At 42.4% G+C, this 17,493-nt stretch overlaps 1 protein-coding gene across 8 annotated transcripts in view; it reads right to left on the reverse strand.

The window, feature by feature from the left end:
* LOC116850142 (mediator of RNA polymerase II transcription subunit 13-like) overlaps window positions 1–17,443 on the reverse strand; it is a 41,218-nt gene extending 23,775 nt beyond the window's left edge. For all 8 annotated transcript variants that reach the window (XM_032828083.1, XM_032828076.1, XM_032828082.1 and 5 more), the window contains exon 1: window positions 17,300–17,443. In XM_032828083.1, the coding sequence (XP_032683974.1) occupies window positions 17,300–17,368 (69 nt within the window). In that variant the 5' untranslated portion in view covers window positions 17,369–17,443. The remainder of the gene's footprint in view (window positions 1–17,299) is intronic.
* Between the last annotated feature and the right edge of the window lie 50 nt (window positions 17,444–17,493).

Raw genomic sequence — 17,493 nt, forward strand, 5'->3', positions numbered from 1 at the left:
AGAGAGAGAGAGAGAGAGAGAGAGAGAGAGAGAGAGAGAGAGAGCATTCCCGCCGCTATAGGTTCCCATTTCTGTTACTGCCCTCCTTACGCCGTCGCCGTTAAAGCCGCACGAACGTTACGTTATGCGTGCGTGTGCGTAACGAAGCAGGCAGAATTCTCCTCGCGAGCGAACGGCGGCTCGCTCGAAAGTAGATTCGCGGATCCTCGCTGGTTTAGCCGCCTCGACTAAGAACCTGCCTGCTGCTGCTACTCGAGACTAGACGGCAGATAGTTTCCTGCAACCTAACGCGCGCACCTATACAGGGTGTCCCGCGCAACTGTTTCGCCGCGCTCCTTTCACCGGAGACAACTCCTCGGGATTCGGACTGGGACTTTCCCCGGACGAAAATTCCTCTCCCCGACGCGACAAAACCAGCAGGAGGAGCTTTTCTTCCTGCGGCGACTCGTGAGACACCTCAACGGCGAATATTCCTCAAAATCGTGCGTCCAAATACATTCACGATCTACGACCACGAGCCCCATGACAATGACCTGTGCGAGAAACATGTTGGAAACAATTGTCTGTTCCTTGTTACTGAGCTGCTAAATTTCGCGCTGCTTTCTCTTACTGTGTGTGTGTGTGTGTGTGTGTGTGTGTGCGCGCGCAGTAAAATATTATAAATCAACTGCCTCACACACGCTTTTTTCAGGACAAATATTTTGGAAATAAAACATTTTAGAACATATATTTGTTTGAATGTTTCTTCCCATTTTAAGGAATCATCTCTTTCATTATTGACGTGATGCTTAGAAGAAACATCCTATATCGTCTAATATTCAATAATATATCATTGTCGTGTGCGTGTGTCTTGATTGGGTGTGATCGATCGTATGTTCAAACACTTACAAAACTTCATATCTATCAATTGAATGTAACATGTCCACAATCTTATCTCACCTGCGCGTTCAAGGATAACAATATCAGTCGTATAGCTGTTGTCATACCTTTTGTCCTCTCCTAGCTCAACTTAAATTTTCTGCTATTCACGCTTCATACACACTATTTTTATAAGAGGCCAATAAACATGTTGTTATTATTATTCCTGCCCAGGTTTCCGTTGAAATTTCTATCGCGCCACGGCGATGGCACCGGGACGGCTCGTGTGCCGGCGTGGGATGCACGTCGATAAAAGAAGGACGCATTAACATTGAAAATGCGCTGGGCGTTACCTGCGTGCGTGCGTGCACGCGCGTTTGTGTTGTGCATCGTTGCAACGGCGATCCAGAATCGACTCGCTTCGAAATTTAACGGCGCGAGTTTCCGCGCGAGAGCGCTTTCCGTGCACGTGCAGCACGTGTATGTGTGCGTGTATATATATATATATCTGTGTGTATACATCGGGGGTGTTTCACCGGCTAACTTTTCCCTTTTTTTTGTATTTTTTCTATCGCGGCGTTTGATGCGCGAAGCTTTGTAACGCAGCTCTCGACTATTCCATGTGAGAGAAGCAGCAACGAAAGAGACTCTCGACGAGGAAATCGAGAATGAAGGCGCAAGGTAAAAGTACTAATGCCTGAGCACTGAAAGATCTAGTATCTAACTCTGGATATTCTTATTGTTTTGATTTTTAAATATGAATATTTAAAATTTCAATATATAACGAAGAGAATATGTATTGTTATACTAATAAAAATTATAATGCAATTTTTATATTCTGGAAATAGACTAGCATTATGATGAAAATTATAATAAGACATAATAAAAGTGACTATGAACATAATAAAAATTATTACAATAAATAGTAAAAATTATGTTTATGGCGATTTTTACATGTTTTACTATAATTTTCGTAATATCAGTTTATCCCCGGAATTAAAATTACTACTAATATTATATAGATTACTAAATTATTATTGATATTGATATAAATAGAATACTAAAATTGTATTGTAATTCTTATTACAATATTCTCCCCATATAATATGTGTGTATACAGAAAAGAAAATTCGAGAAGTATCTACTTAAAACTGCTATATTCAAATTAACAATCATTAAAAGAAAATATACTGATACTAGATCAAAGGCTCAAATATTCGAAGATATATTTAGTCTCCGGACATTGGTATTTCTACTTTACTGATGTGCGCAGTTTTTTTCTCCCCCGGAGGATTCACCGAGCCAGAGAGAAATATTTCGAGGAACACCCTTACACAGTTGGGAACCTTTCGCGCTGTTGCTCCGGAATGATCGTTGTACAAACAATCGTAGGCGATTAGCCGTACGAGTTTGCGGAAGGACGATGTTGCGAGCGCGATGCAACGATGTTCTGAGGTATAATGACGCGATTATTAGGAGCGGCGGAGCGTGACGATTATGTCGATACCTGATGGTACAAACAAACCGGTCGCTAACTAATAGGAGATCAAGCCGGGGCCGCGGCGAAGTTCGCAGCGAGAGGTTAAATAGTCAATGATCTCTCTCCTCCTCGACAGCGAGAGAAAGCAGATCGCCGATGCCGTAACAACGAGCCTCGTTACAGAGCACTGGTTGTTCGACACAATGCTCGCGGAGATCTTTATACGTTTTCACGCCGTGAAACTCCGTTTCCGTCCTGGGTACTCTGTCGTATTCTTACTCCGCGGGGTCTACAGGATGTCTCACGCAAGACATATAAAAACACATGTTTAACCCATTAACGCCCAAAGGTGCTGAAATTTTGTTGATTTGAGCCATTTATTTTACTACGGAAATGTAAACTGTTGTTTATAAAGAGTACCATTCCTACAAATTTCGATGTCGCTCTATCTAATAGCGTTGAGAAAATTTAAAAAAAAGTCGCAATTTATGCAAAATTTTTGCAAAATAAAATTAAAAAATGCATGTTTTTATGACTAATTTTTTCTTCTTCGGCTATTTTTACTATAAAAACGTGTTAATATTGCTCGGAAAAATGTCTAAAACGTATTCCCGATACTTTAACTTAAAAAATATGCCATGAGTATTTTTTCAACAAACATGACGGTACCAAAATAGCGGTCGATTTAATTCGAATTTTCGTTTACATTTGGTTATCGAAATTGTTTTACTATGTAATTACTATAAAAAATAATTAGAATAACCATCTTTCTAATAACATTAACTATTTAATAGTTAGAATAACCATTGTTTTAGTAAATGTTATTAGAAAGATGGTTATTCTATTTTTGTGGTTAAAATTATAAAATAATTTTGTTGGAGGCGAAAGTATATTTTTCTCTCTGTAGAGAAATTTTTGGTCCAATTTGCTAAAAGTTACACTGAAATATTTACACTATATTTCGTTCGACGTATTGTTTCAAGCAAATTTTGACCATTTTTTTTGTATTCCTGCCATATTTTGATTTCGTCATTCTATGTGATAAATATGAATGCCATACGAACCATTCATAAGGGAGGAATCTTTACAAATCTTAGTAAATTCACGTACACCTGTCTACCTATGCGCGTGTCATTCGTAAGTTCTCATCCATTCGCAATCTACTATAGATTCATCGTAAGCATCAAATTTATTCAAAATTCTAAGTGATAAATATGAGCACCGTATCAACCATTCATAAGAGACGCAGCCTCCACAAACCGACTAGGAAAGTTGTCGCCTAATTTACGTACACCTGTCTCTATTTAGGTGCGCTCTTCGTCGCACGGTCGTGACAAATTCCCGCTGCACGAATCGAATGGCGCCAAGTTCGCTGCTCCGCGCATTCGTCCCGTAAAATCACGTTACGCCCGAACTACACTTCGCGATTGGCGACTGTGTCTGCGTTCGCGTTTACAATCGGTCTCTTGACCGATCCGGCAAGACTCCTCTCCCCGATTGATCGAGAGACAATCATACACTGAGAAGGAGAATACTTCAAAATTTATTTGTGTGCGACATAAGGTTTATTCACAGAAATAAACTTTACTTCACACAAAGAAGTAAACTTTATCTCACCGAAATAAACTTTGCATCTCACAAATAAATTTTGAAGCATTTTTTCTCGGTGTAGACACGGTCGCCAATAGTTAAAGTATACTCCTCGCGAATCTGAGAAAAGCTCATTGTCATGTGTTTCAAAAGAAGAATTTTTTTTACAAGAATATTACATAACTTTGTCGAAGAAAATGTTAATTCAACTCTATATAATGAGTAAATCGAGTATTTAATATCCTCAGGGGGAAAAATAATTTTGCTCTTTTAGCAAAATCGTCGTTGCTAGTGCATATTAAAAACATCAAAAAATTTTGTTGACGTAACTAATATTACAAATTATTCGTTATCAAAGTAGAAATAGTTTCGATGCCAGGATAGAAAAAATTTGTTGAGTGTATTTGTCTTAAGAATCACGTTAATTTGCTGTTGATGCAAAATAATGTAACCTTAGCAAATTTATTTGCTATCGGAGCAAAACTGCAACTGCTTATATAAATCCATCATAGTTCTTATAGCAAAATAATTTGTAGATTCAGCAAATTATATTAAGCAAATAGTGATTAGTGCTCTTAGCAAATCTTTTTGCTGTCCATATGATAACGAAAAGATTTTGCTAGACCAGCAGAAAATTTGTTGGGCCAGCAAATTACGTTTCTCCGTGCTTGATGGAAATTCTAAACTAACTGGTATTCAGGATATATTTTGGATAAATTGAACGCTCGTTATTAGCGATTTCGGCCTTTATCCCTCTTACGTCACGCGTGCCGAATTTCACCTTGAAGATCCTGCCGGTAACCGCAAGCACACTTTTCGCAAAGGAGAGACACGCGTACCCCCAATAGGCGCGGACTGCCCAAGAGACGGACAAAGACGGGATACCTTTTTGCCGCGCTCGTTTTCCACGAAGGAACGGGATGTGCGATTTATGGAGGCGCATTCGCATATTCGTTCGAGCGATGATGGCCGCACGAGCCTCGCTGTTACGATACGCCGTGCGAGGATTCCATACTGGCGCTAAAAGCACCCGGAGTGCCGACGGCCGGTCGATTTTTGCTGAAAAATTGACGCGACTTGGAAACTGGACTCGATACTCGCACGCAAGCGCACCCACACACGCATGCACACACACATCGATATAATGTGTATTTAGTTAAATGCTAACGGACTCGTTTACAAGCCGCTTGCGAAACCGCTAATAATTAATCGGAAAATTGTTAAAACACCGCGCCGAGCGGGAAACCGAAGCGCTCTGCAGTTCATGGTTCATAGTTTGCGGAGTGCTACGCGCGGCGGATTTTCTCAAAGCGGGGAATTCCCCGCGAACTTGTAAATTCGCGTCGTTAGATGTTCGGAAAGATTAACGAAGGCGTGCACGCGCACCTGAAGCTCGATATCGCGGCAACGAATTAGAACAAATTATCCGGATCTATGAGAGGCGCTCTCACATTACCCAAATTTGAAACATGTACGATCGTTTCTACAGAGGTTGCGGCACTTCTTTCGGACAAGTTTGCACAATGCAATGAATGTCTGAACTTTTATTTATAAATTATCTCTCTAAACCTCATACACACAGAAAAATATTCTGCGGCTAAGAAAAATGTTTGCTTTCTTTTCTTTGAGTAGTGATGGTTGTCTGCAACGAGAAATATTTTCTTCATTGTAGTCTTAACATATATTCCTCACAAAACTCTGAGGAAAGATCATTATTTTGTATTTAAAAGAATATATCTTTTTACAAGAATATTATATAACTGTCGAAGAAGATGTTAGTTCGATCCTGCATAGTAAAATCGAATTTTTGTTTGATGTAATATTCTTGATTGAAATGCTAAATTTACTAGTATTCAGGATATATTTTGGATAAATTCAATGCTGATATGATATACTTATGAGACTTGCGGATGTATAAACTAACGAAATACTTGAAACCAGCAATATTTACTTGAATGCAGTATGTATCTTTCTGTATGTATTTAAAAATTGAACATCTCTAAAATCTCTGACTGTTCAAGCTCGTGCACAAAGGTTTGCACAGTCTCGCTAAATTCGCATGTTCACAAATTTTACTCAATCTTAATGCAAACAAAGAAGAGAAATATCAGTTCGCCGAAGAACAAGGAGCAGATGGAAATTCAATGGCCTGAAATGCGATCTCCGCGACCGAAAGATTTGTCTCAACTGTATTCAAACTTGGTTGCAACAACTGACAATAATTTGACTGAGCAGACACCTCCTGTTTCTACAACCGAGCAACCTTTCCATCCGCTTCCCTATTCTCACCGAGCAACGGGAAATTCAGTTATACCTATGGAATTGCTTTTGAATGCCCATAAAAGACAAGACACACGCCAAGGTATATCTTACAAGGTTACTATTCGTCCCTAACGAACGCACCTCGTCGTAGAACAGGGCCTGCGATCCGTCCGCTTCCTAATGGCTCGCGCGATATCCTCACTTTCGTTCTATTTTTAAGCCGCGGGAAGGAGCAAAGGATGCAGGAGGAGAGAAGAAGCACGCGAAGAAAAGAGCCCCGAACCCGACCCGACGGCACTGAACCGGGTGGCAACCTCGGGGCGCCGACCGTCGTCTCTCAGCGGGGGAATCGGCACGGATCGCGGCTGCTTTCCCCGTCATCGGCGGCCCTCGGAAATCGCCGCGGCTCAGGAAACTCAAATTCGCCGGCCTTTGTGCTCCTTTGTTGCGCGCACGCCATCGCCTTTCGATTCCGCAGCGACTTGCCGCCATAATGTCCGCATCACACTGGCGATTGGCGACTGCGTCAGCGTCGCGTTTGCGCCTACGATTGACTCTTGACCGATCAGGAGCTGCCGACGCGATTGCGAGAAAAAGAGGTTTGTTTTCTATCGCTCAACTGGCTGCACCAACACTCGCACTAGTTCTTTAGTCTTATCTCCTCTTTCTTCCACCTTCAAGTTAACTATATACCTGTTCTTTTTTAAGTTTTCTAAAGACCCATCTACAATGGGATTGGCAGTAAAATGTCAACAGTAAACAAATTGACCAACCAAAGGCAATTAACACAAAAATAATCAATTGTTAATACAAGACACAATATATGTTATGTTTTGTATTTTATTTATAATTAACCCTTATTGTGCACTATGGGGTCAAATAGACCTTAGAAAAAATAAATAAATAAAATAAATAAAGTAAACCTATGAAATAAAATTAAAAATAAAAAAAATATATAAAATATAATAAAATAAATCTATATATTCTGGAAAAACTGTTTGCTTTGTTTCACAAAAATCCTAATTTCAATATTCAAAATAAATACCTTTTTTAAAAATCCTGCTATTGTACTAATTTTTTTCTTAAAGAGATATGTCTTGAGAGTAATTTCTTCAAATTTTACCTTGAAATATTAAAAATAGTGTCAGTTATGATTTTTGGAGCAAATCAAGTCATTTTTCGTGTTTTTTGGGCTTTCCAATTTTTTTCTTCATTTAAAATCAAATTTCGTTTAGGAAAATTATTTCGTCATATAAAAAGATGTTTGAAATATATCCTGCAATTTTTTCAAATCAAAAAAGCGAATAATTTTATTGCAGCAAACATTTCTGTAGCTGGGGTCGCGAAAGACCCCAGTGTGTAATTTCACTGAAGTGGAAGCTCATTATGTAATTCTACTGAAGTGTGCACAATAATAAACATTAATACAAGAATGATCAATTTGCTAACTGCTTACGTCTTTCTGTCAATCCCATTAAAGATGGATCTTAAGTGTACACTAGTACACACAGCGATAAAAAAAAAAAAACAGATGGACGGCTAAATGAGAATTGCAATCGTCAGCAGCACTTTTCTGATTGGTCAAAAGACAACCGTAAACGTAGACGCCAATCGCTAGTGTGATACGGGCATAAGGGCTTTCGCACACGGATTGCCGTAAGCGTATACGTAAGACGTAAATTAAAGTACCAATCGGGATATTGCTTTAGAATTTTTTTTATAGCTGGAGGAAGATTTACATGATTTTAAAAATAACAATAACTTTAGTTTGAATTTTAGTTTAATTTTTTTCTCAGTGCAGAGTGCAGCCAACATTTTTTTTCGATAAAATTTTATAATATTCTTGTAAAGAAGATAAATTCTTTTGAGTACATGATAATGAACCTTTTTAAAGTTTCTGATGAGCGTATTTTAAGACTATTATCAAGAAAATATTCTGTACTAAATATAACTATTACTTGAAAGAAGTAGTTACTTTTCTTAGAAATAGAATGATATTTTTCTACTTAAGTAGGATTTGGTCTGAGTAACTAGGATTTTAATCAGATGAATCTCAGCTACCTTTGCATACACAATCAGACTTACAGGCAGTTCTATTTTCTTTTAGAGTACACAAAACTATAGCAAAATCCTGATTGGCCCTTCAATGGAAGTTTTCGTCTTATGTCTATGATCACGGCGATTCATATGCAAAAGCCCTAAATATTTCTATGTGGAGACCGTGTTCCGACGACGTAACGGAATCGCCTTTCATCCCGCGTCGCGTCGCGTCCGCCTTTCGGATTCGCGTCGCGGTGTACGGACCCGCTCGATATTTCTCCGTCGTCGCGGTCTCCCTCTTTCCCTCCCCGTCTCATTGTCCTTAAAACGACTAATTATCGTCAACGGTGAAATTCGACCTAATTTCGAGGACGGGTCGACGAACGAGCGCGAGCGCGATTGATACCGAGAGCGTGGTCAGATAGACAGGCGTGTTTGGCGTAACTTTATTCATAGTCGACGTGTAAATAGAGGTTCGCGAGAAAGAAAAAGTTGGCTACAGCAGTACGGATCTGTGTGCTAGCTAAATCTCGTTGCGACACGCAGATATCTCTAAAAGTGTGGTCGCCAGTAAGTATGTATTTAGCTGTGCGATCGATGCAAGTAGCAACGGTTTTAAGTTTAATCTACAATGCTCTTTATTTTCTGTTTCTTGTTCTCTGTCTTTTTTTGGCTTAAGGTTTGAGTCAGAAAGAGATAAAGAGAAAGAAACAGGAAGCAAAGAACATAGAAATTAAAGAAAAAAAAAATGATAAAGTTTTCATTATCGTTTGTCTCTTTCACGTCGTGACAATCACGAAAGTCTACCCGCATAATTTCGTTCTAAAAGAGAAAGTGCCGAAAATCGAAAGCTGCGATATTAGCGCGGGAACACCGAGATATAAATAAGACGTAATATGAGTCTCTCTCTCCCCCTCTCCTTTTTTCCTTCTTTCTTCCTTCCTATCTATCTCGCGTATCGCAACGGAGACGGGATCACGTTCGATCACGATTAATCGTTGACGTTTCAATAAGCAAATACAATGACCGGACAACGCGATCGGCGAGTCAGCGCGCGATACGAGGAACCACCTTAAAATATCTTGATCCGAGTGTATCGGGAACGTGAAGATGATCGGGCACTTTTAACGCACGGCAATGTCAATGGCAACACCGCTCGCCAATAAGAGCAACGAAATCGCGAACACCCGGTACACGGTAGTGAGGTGCATCGATTTACAATCGAGTGCGTTTCCGGCGAATTCCACACGGAAAAAAAGGTTTGGTTGAATTAACCAAATATCTGGTCGAATATGAACGATCCAGAAATTCCGATTGAAATAATTCGAATTCTGTTTAAGTCAACCAAAAATCTTGGTAACTTAAATAGAATTCGGAATTTCAATCGGAATTTCTGGATCGTTCATATTCAACCAGATATTTGGTTAATTCAACCAAACCTTTTCTTCTGTGCACGTTGCGAAGAATCGTAAAAGCCCACAGAGAGTAAACTAATGATATTTAAGGATTTACAGGAGTGTGATAGGAGTAAAAATTTCTTTTCTACTCCTATTAATTTACAACCTTATATAACTCCACGAATTTTATGCAATTTCTACTTCTGGTGTCTTGCAAGGTCTTTTAGAAGAATTGACAGCAGTGTTGGGCATTAGTTAACGAAAATGTTCTTGGGTTAAAATAATCGGCAAATCAGTGATCAAAATGAATCAATCGTCACACGGGTAAACGCAAATAATTTAATCAATTGATGAGATTAATTACTAATATATAATCATACCGAAGTTTGATTAATAATTAATTTCCTCAGTAAATTAAGTTATTTGTTACTTTATATATGACGGCTTAATTAATTTAAATTATTGACTTGTCGATTATTTCAGTCAACGAAGATTTTTCACTGCCCGAGACTCGACGTTCTTAAAGCAGTTTTCTTCGACTAAATAAGTAGTAAGTTACTCTCTATAAACGTACAAGTAATAAGTGAAATAAGTAATATGTTGAATATAGAGGTAAAGCGAGAATGGCGCACAACAAAACATAAGCAAAAAGAAGCTTAAACGGTGAGAAAATTGATCAATCTTACTATCGATTGCTCTTGCACTGTAAGAAGTATCATCGATTGTGGTTGGCTAATTTGCTCACTGCTTATGTTTTTCTGTGCGTTCTCGGGCTAAAAGTACCAATTTCCGAACACGTATCTAAACTTTCAAGTACACATACACAGAGGTACACATTTTCAAGTACACATACACAGAAAAAAATAAGTATCCACTTAAAACCAATATATACTAATTAACAATCATTGTGTCTCATACATAAGCAACAATGCATAATTTTGTTAGAAGAATTTTCAAGAATTTCTTAACAATGTTACAATGTTTTTTATTCGAATATTAATATAATAGTTAATAGTTAATATAATAGTCTTATAAAAAATTCTGATGATAATATCTTCTTCCGACACTTGAAAACATATTCTCGTGTTTTCTATTTATGAAAATATTTCGTGCTTTCCAAATTTGTGAAAAAAAAAAAAATTTCTGAATAATAAGAATATACTTTGTTAGATCATATAAAATGTATTGATGCAAGTAACTCATGTCCGTTTGAGGCTACGTAATTTTATTTAAAGATTTATGTGTTAAGAATAAAGACATTTTCGAAACAAGAACGTCCTGTTTTTCCCGTGTGGTTTTTAAATACAAAAATATCTTCAAATAATTTTCAGCATAGAATACGCGTGGATATATTTCCTGCTAAAAGCTTAAATAATCGTGTTTGAAGAGCAAAACAGTGAAAATGTCCAGGCAGTTGTACTCTTTTACTCCACGCCTCTGTAAGTCGACAAATCGTCCGCCTGTTTTTCGCAAATTCGCAAGCTTCGCTTCGCGAGAGCGTACGCGTATCTTTGCACATGACAATAGCGTACAAAAGGCGCGAGGGAAACGACGCAGAAGTGAGCAAATCCCGACGGTGTTGGTCGCGCGGGCGCGAGGCTCTCCTTCTATAGTTTTAGCTCGCGTCCTCGCGAGTCGGTGCAAGGCTTTCACCTAGGCTGGGCGAGATCCCTCCCTTCCCGTTACGGCTTCCCCTCTTCTGACCGTCCCTCTCTCCCTCTCCCTCTCTCTCTCTCTCTCTGTCTTTCTCTTCGCGGAGCACCAGTTTCAGCATAATCTAGCCGAGTGACTTCGTCGGCGGAGGAGCCCGCCGCGTGCCTGACGTACCTACGCTTGCAAACGGGGAGTCACTGGAACGCCACGACGTGGCTGCGTAAAGCGCAGGGGTTCTCTAAATCCGCGTGAAGGAACACGAGTCGCTCCAACGGCGCGTCGGCGAGCCGTTTTTGCGGGAGCAGCTCATCTCCGCGGCGGTGGAAGCTCTCCGAGGTCTGTCGAGCAACTTGCAACGAATTCGCAGAAAAAGACGCGAGGAGAAGCTCTCACGTTAGAATACGAAAATTTTCGAGGGAACCTGCGACGCGTTGAGAGTTCTTTCGCTCGGACACACACACACACACACATACACGACGGAAATCTTGGAATTATGCGTGTTAGAAATGAAATCGCATGCAGATGAATTCCAATTATTAATTGGCACCGATGTAGTGCGACGCTTTGACGAGAAGCGGAGAAGCCGGCGCGGTCAACAGGCCGGCGCGCGGCGCATGTTTAATAATCACTTCCGATCGACGACTCACTGCCGCGCGTGCGCGCGCGCGGAATGCATTCCGCGAGGTGAGCGCCGAAATTTCCGCCCGGTATTCTCCTCATCGCCGTTCGGTCTCGGCGACCTGCCGCCGCCTGCACGGAAAAGAGGACATTTTTACTTGGAAAATGCCTTTATTTTTGACACGTCGATCGCCAGATGAGAGATTGCACAGCGTTAGACGAAAATAAGTTACTTGCAAGAGTGCATTTTATATGATCCAAGGAAGAAAACATCCGTGTATCCTTATTATTGAAGATTAATTGTCATTAATGGAAAACACATTGGATTGAGGGTATATTTTTGAATGTATGTTGAGTCTCAAGTTTCCCTATATACCTTAAATTAACAATCATTGTATAAGCAACGATATGTAATCTTGTCAGAACAATTTTCAAGTCCTAAATCTCAATAATGTTATAATTTTACTAGAATATCATAATAATCTCATAAGAAGTGCAATATTGGTTATTTTGATGATAATGGCATCTTCTTGCTACATCTGGAAACGTGATATTCTCAATCCAATACTTTATGTTCTCCATCAATGAAAATGAATGACAATAGGTTTTTCTTCGTTGAATCATATAAATCGTATCCTTGCGAGTAACTTATCGTCGTTTAACCACTGTGCGGTCTCATTTGAAGATTAACACATCGAAAATAGAGATAATTTCCGAACAGGAATGTCCTTTTTTTTGCATGGGATGTGGTATCTCATATATGAAGTAGCCCGATCGATTCGCTTGATTTCCGGCGCGTCGACGAAACATAATCGCGACACGCCGTGCTGCCAGGAGTTGCAAGCTGAAGAAGAGGAGGAGAAGGAGAATGAGAAAGAAGTAGTAGTAGTAGTGTAGTAGTAGAAGAAGAAGAAGACGGATGAGCCGATTCGCGTGTATGCAACCTTATCCATGAAATTACACCTTTCAGCTCTACCTTGTATTATTGCAAAAAATGTAACCGCAGCTATGTCAAGGATATCGATTCGCCGACGTACCTCAACGAGGAGGAGAAACTGCGGCCCGGTTAATCACCCGACGGAGCATTTTGTTAAGTGGCCGCGTGATGTGTTTCAATTTCTTTCTTTTTTTATTCCAACGACGCGCCAAATCGACGCGCCGTAAACGCCTGGACGTTTTTGGTCGCGTGCGTGCACAGTCGTGACGTTCAATTATTTCCCGATCAAGATTCTCCCCGTGAGAGACCAGTAGAGAGAGAGGAGAGGGGAGAGAGAGAGAGAGAGAGTCGCTAATCGACCCTCTTCGTAATTATCCGCGTCGTGACCGCCTGATTAATTTCATTTGGGCGCCGATTGACTCGATGAATCCTCGCCGACCTAACTGAGCGTCACTGAAAAGAGAGTTTATTCTTACGTGCCAACGCTCGTTGAGCTTTACCGTGAATATACACAAGACCGTGAGGTAAAAAGCACCGGCGATTTCTGGCTGACGGTTTTTGCCCGGCGTGGTAGTTTCGGGACGATTTCTTCGTAATATATCTCCGCTAAAAGAGAGAGAGAGAGAGAGAGAGAGAGAAAGAGAGAACGAGAGGGACTCCGCGAGTTGTGTGCACATCAACGGCGTTACACGTCGTCTTAATTAAGCCCAATGGATCGTTACATGTTCCGTGTTGTCGGTTTCAGGCTCGGCCCAGCCTCGGTCAATCCCGACGTACGCTCCATTCACGAAAGGAGAAGGCGGGGGAGATAGAGGCACACACATAATTGTCATGTCAAAATTGTGTCATAGAATGAAAAGAGATTGTGTGAAGACTTTTAATCAATTAATTCATTTTGCACAAATGATCTAAAAGATTGCATAGTGAAGATAAGTTACTTGCAAGAATACATTTTACATGATTCGACGGAGAAAAGCTTGTGTTCTTATTATTAAAAAAATAATTTTCATAATATTAATTCCCATTAATAAAAAGTACGAGGTATATGCTACTTCTGTTTTAGAAACTGAAAAGCTCCTAAAATATAAAAATATACGATAGTTATCGGAAAATTTATTTTAAACGAAATTTATATCATGTTTTTTAGTAATATAAACCATACTGACAGTATTTTTCTGCATTACTAGGAACATAGTAAAATTGAAAATAATTTACATAGAACATTAAAGCAAATTAGAAGAAAAATTCACATAAAAGTTCAATAATTTCATAAAAGTATGAAAATTTGAGAAGTTTCAGAACATTGTGAAAATTCGTATGAAAATATATAGAATATTAAAAAAAATTACACGCGACAAAATTCATATAGAAGTAAAAAGAAAATAGAACTAGAATATTTTTCCCGTGTAGAATAAACGTTATACATTAATCATCAATCATAAAGTCATTAAAGAAGCGTGCAAAGCGAAAGTTTTCAGACAGAGATGATGTTCCATCAGGCATCCTCTCTCTTTCTTTTGTTTTCTCTTCTTACGTCGCGCTTGTTTACTAAGCCTCGCGATATCTCCCCACTTATTTAAAACGCGTAAAAGAGCGAAGTTATCGCGTCGCGTCGATAGGAAACGACGTGCACCGGCACACGTCAGGTTCTCTGAATGTTAATAAATTCGATCGGCAGGAGGTGAGCTCGCTAGAGACTAATCGCGCGCGGCGTCTTAACGCAAATAGAATCGCGGTATCTACGCATCCATGTTAATCGGATCATACTAATCCGTCCCGGATTGTATAATCACGGACTTACCACGAATCACCTTTGAGCGCGCGTCAAGCTCGACCATCGAGAGGAGGACTGGAAGTGGAGATCGACGGAACGAAAATGAGATATCACAGGCCGAAAAAAATCGGCGCGATTAATTATATGCGTATTATTGCTCGCGACTGACACCCAATTAAATCCCATTAAACCCCAGCGCGCACGTTCATGCGGCACAAAGAAAATAATGTGGATGTCATTAGCCACTTTGTTGCCGCCGCGATCAAACAGGGGCTTTTTCTAGATTTCGCTTGCGCGCACGCGCGCTTAATCGAATGAAATGTATTGCGCTTCGCCGGGAGAGCCCGCCAAATTAGCTCGCGGCGAGTGGGTTTCATAAAGCTTCGAAAACCCGCCTTTGTCGGAATTCAATGGAATGCGGCTGTTTTAAACGCGTACGCGCCCGATCTTTCCCTATTAAATTTAATGGGCTTCATTTGCACACGCGCGGAGCTGCAAAAAGCTACAATGTGTCACATGCACGGGAACGCGGAATACGTGCAAACGCGAGCCTCCCTCTGCCTGTCTCTCTAAAAAGTGAAGGAAACCGTGGCTCAAAGGAAAATTAGATCCAAAAGGACGAAAGACCGCTGCGCACCGTGGATTTCACTGTTAGTGAGGAGGGGAGCGCGTAGTACGCGAGAAATGTCGATGACGCGCAAAGAATCGAAGCGATTCCTACGAGACGTCAGCGGTCTCGGCCGATAAACGCTCTTGACTGGTCGATAAACGAGTCGCTCTATCGTGTCTGCACTCTTGATGCAAAGAGGAAGAAAAAGAAAGGGAGGACAGACATGCGTCTCGCAACTTCGGCGAAGGTGCTGTGTTCACCGGGGACTGAGGGAGACGAGACGAAACCTAACCGCCAATTGCCCGCTGGAATTACAGAAAAATCGACCACGCCAACTTATGTTTCCGTGACGTCTGCGTGCGATTCCCGTCCGTGACAACAACACGTGATACCAGCGTCGTCGTGGAGAACGAGCTAGAAGTGCGTCTCGCGACGTAAAAACTGCGACGCTGTGCAGCAGCGACGACGCGCCGTTCGCGAAGGTGTGAGAAGGAGCGCGTCGTCCGCTCGCAATGACGTTTAGGCGTGCTCTGTGGGAACGCGACGTGCGCGACGGAAAATGCATCCGTCTCTCGCCGTTACTCCGGGTGCGTGCGTGCGTGAATCGCGCGCGCGGGCGCGTATACTGCGAGTAGAGACGGATGCAAGGGGAGGTGGAAGAAGAGAAGAGATGCACGGGGAGAGGAAAGATTCTCTAAGCAAATGCAGGTAGCAGACGCGTGCGTGCGCTTACGTACCGTAGCGACCTCAGGCACGTACGTACGCAGCAAACTAACTTGCTTTCTTTCTTTCTCTTTCTCTCTCTGTCTGTCTGTCTGTATGTATCAGTCTCTCTCGCACGATTTCTTGGAAGAACGATCACGTTTGTCGAAAAACCTGCGTCGCCGCTGACGCGAGACCTCGTCGCTTGGCCTGTCTCACCTTCGCGAAACAAACATCGGGTGACACAGTTTTCTCGGCGGCCGGCGCGACGCCGCACGTTGTTGCGCCTTCCTTGCGCGACAAGTCGCCGCCGAGGCGAAAGGAATGTTACGCGAGAGAGAGAGAGAGAGAGAGAGAGAGAGAGAGAGAGAGAGAGAGAAACGATCACCGTTCGCGCGCCGCCTCCTCTTCCTCCTCCTGCTCCTCCCGCGCTCACGAGAAGGGTCGGCCGGGAAAGGAGGAGGCGGGAAGTACCGCGCCGCGATTTCCTCGGAATTTTCGTGGAGCTGCGCTCGTGCCGCTACCTCGACAAACAGCGCGGCTGCACCGAGAACGACATGTCTCTCTCGCCTTGCGCGAAGACAGACCCGTGATATTACGTGTGAGAACGGGAGAAAGATCAAAAGTAAGAGAAAGAAGAGAAACGACGGGACTCGGCGTGCCTGCCTGCCTCTCTCTCTCTCACTCACTCCTTCGCGGTCACTCCTCGTCCTCCTCTTTTCCTCTTCGTTCCTCCCACTCGTTGTTCTCTCTCTCTCTGTGCTTACGCACGTATATATATATATACACATACGTACATACATACATACGCGCTCTTTTTCTCTCGATCTCGTACGACACGGCATACCGTAAGACTTCGGAGGTCTGACGTGAATCAGGCATGACATTGGCTGCGACACAACAAACTTGAGATCTCACTGAGGCGCACATACACGCGCGTACGTGCACGCACACGCGCGCACGGGAGAGAAAAAGAGCGCGGGAGTGGGGGAAGCGAGATAGTCAGGCAATACACAACAGCAGCGCGACCGACTACGGCGACGACGTCGACGTTAACGTCGACGACGGCGAGCACTGGCCGCGAATATAGGTTAACGTACGGAGCGACGTTCAGCGGGTGGTCGCGCTCTCGCCGTCGCCGCTTGCATCGTCGTCGTGCCGCGACGTGACGTATCTCGCGCTTTACGATGCCGGCGGCCGAGAGCGGGCCAGTCGTTCCGTTTCCCGAGCGATCGTACCGTTCGCGAAGAGAGCGGGCCCGATGTCGACGTTGTCGACATCGGGACCGGGACTCACCGGCGAACGATGAACGCGAGCGAGCCCCCTACGTCGCGGTCGCGGCCCGTCCGCGGCGGCACAAGCGACGACGATCACTCACCAGTGCGAAGAAATTCGTGTGGCAGTCCTCCAGGCTGGCGCCGTTGGTTTGATGCGACGGATGCGTCATGGCTTCTCCATCGTACGCCGCGCACGCATTAGTCTAACACACGCGTCCGACGAAGGCGAGCTTCGACGTTGGGATCCTGGGCGGTCACACTCGCGAGAAATCCGCGCTACGGCCGCGGGCCGCGC

The sequence above is a fragment of the Odontomachus brunneus genome, unplaced genomic scaffold (assembly GCF_010583005.1).
Source record: "Odontomachus brunneus isolate Ranch 3 - 2012 unplaced genomic scaffold, Obru_v1 Obru_scaffold_134, whole genome shotgun sequence".
Taxonomy (NCBI): domain Eukaryota; kingdom Metazoa; phylum Arthropoda; class Insecta; order Hymenoptera; family Formicidae; genus Odontomachus; species Odontomachus brunneus.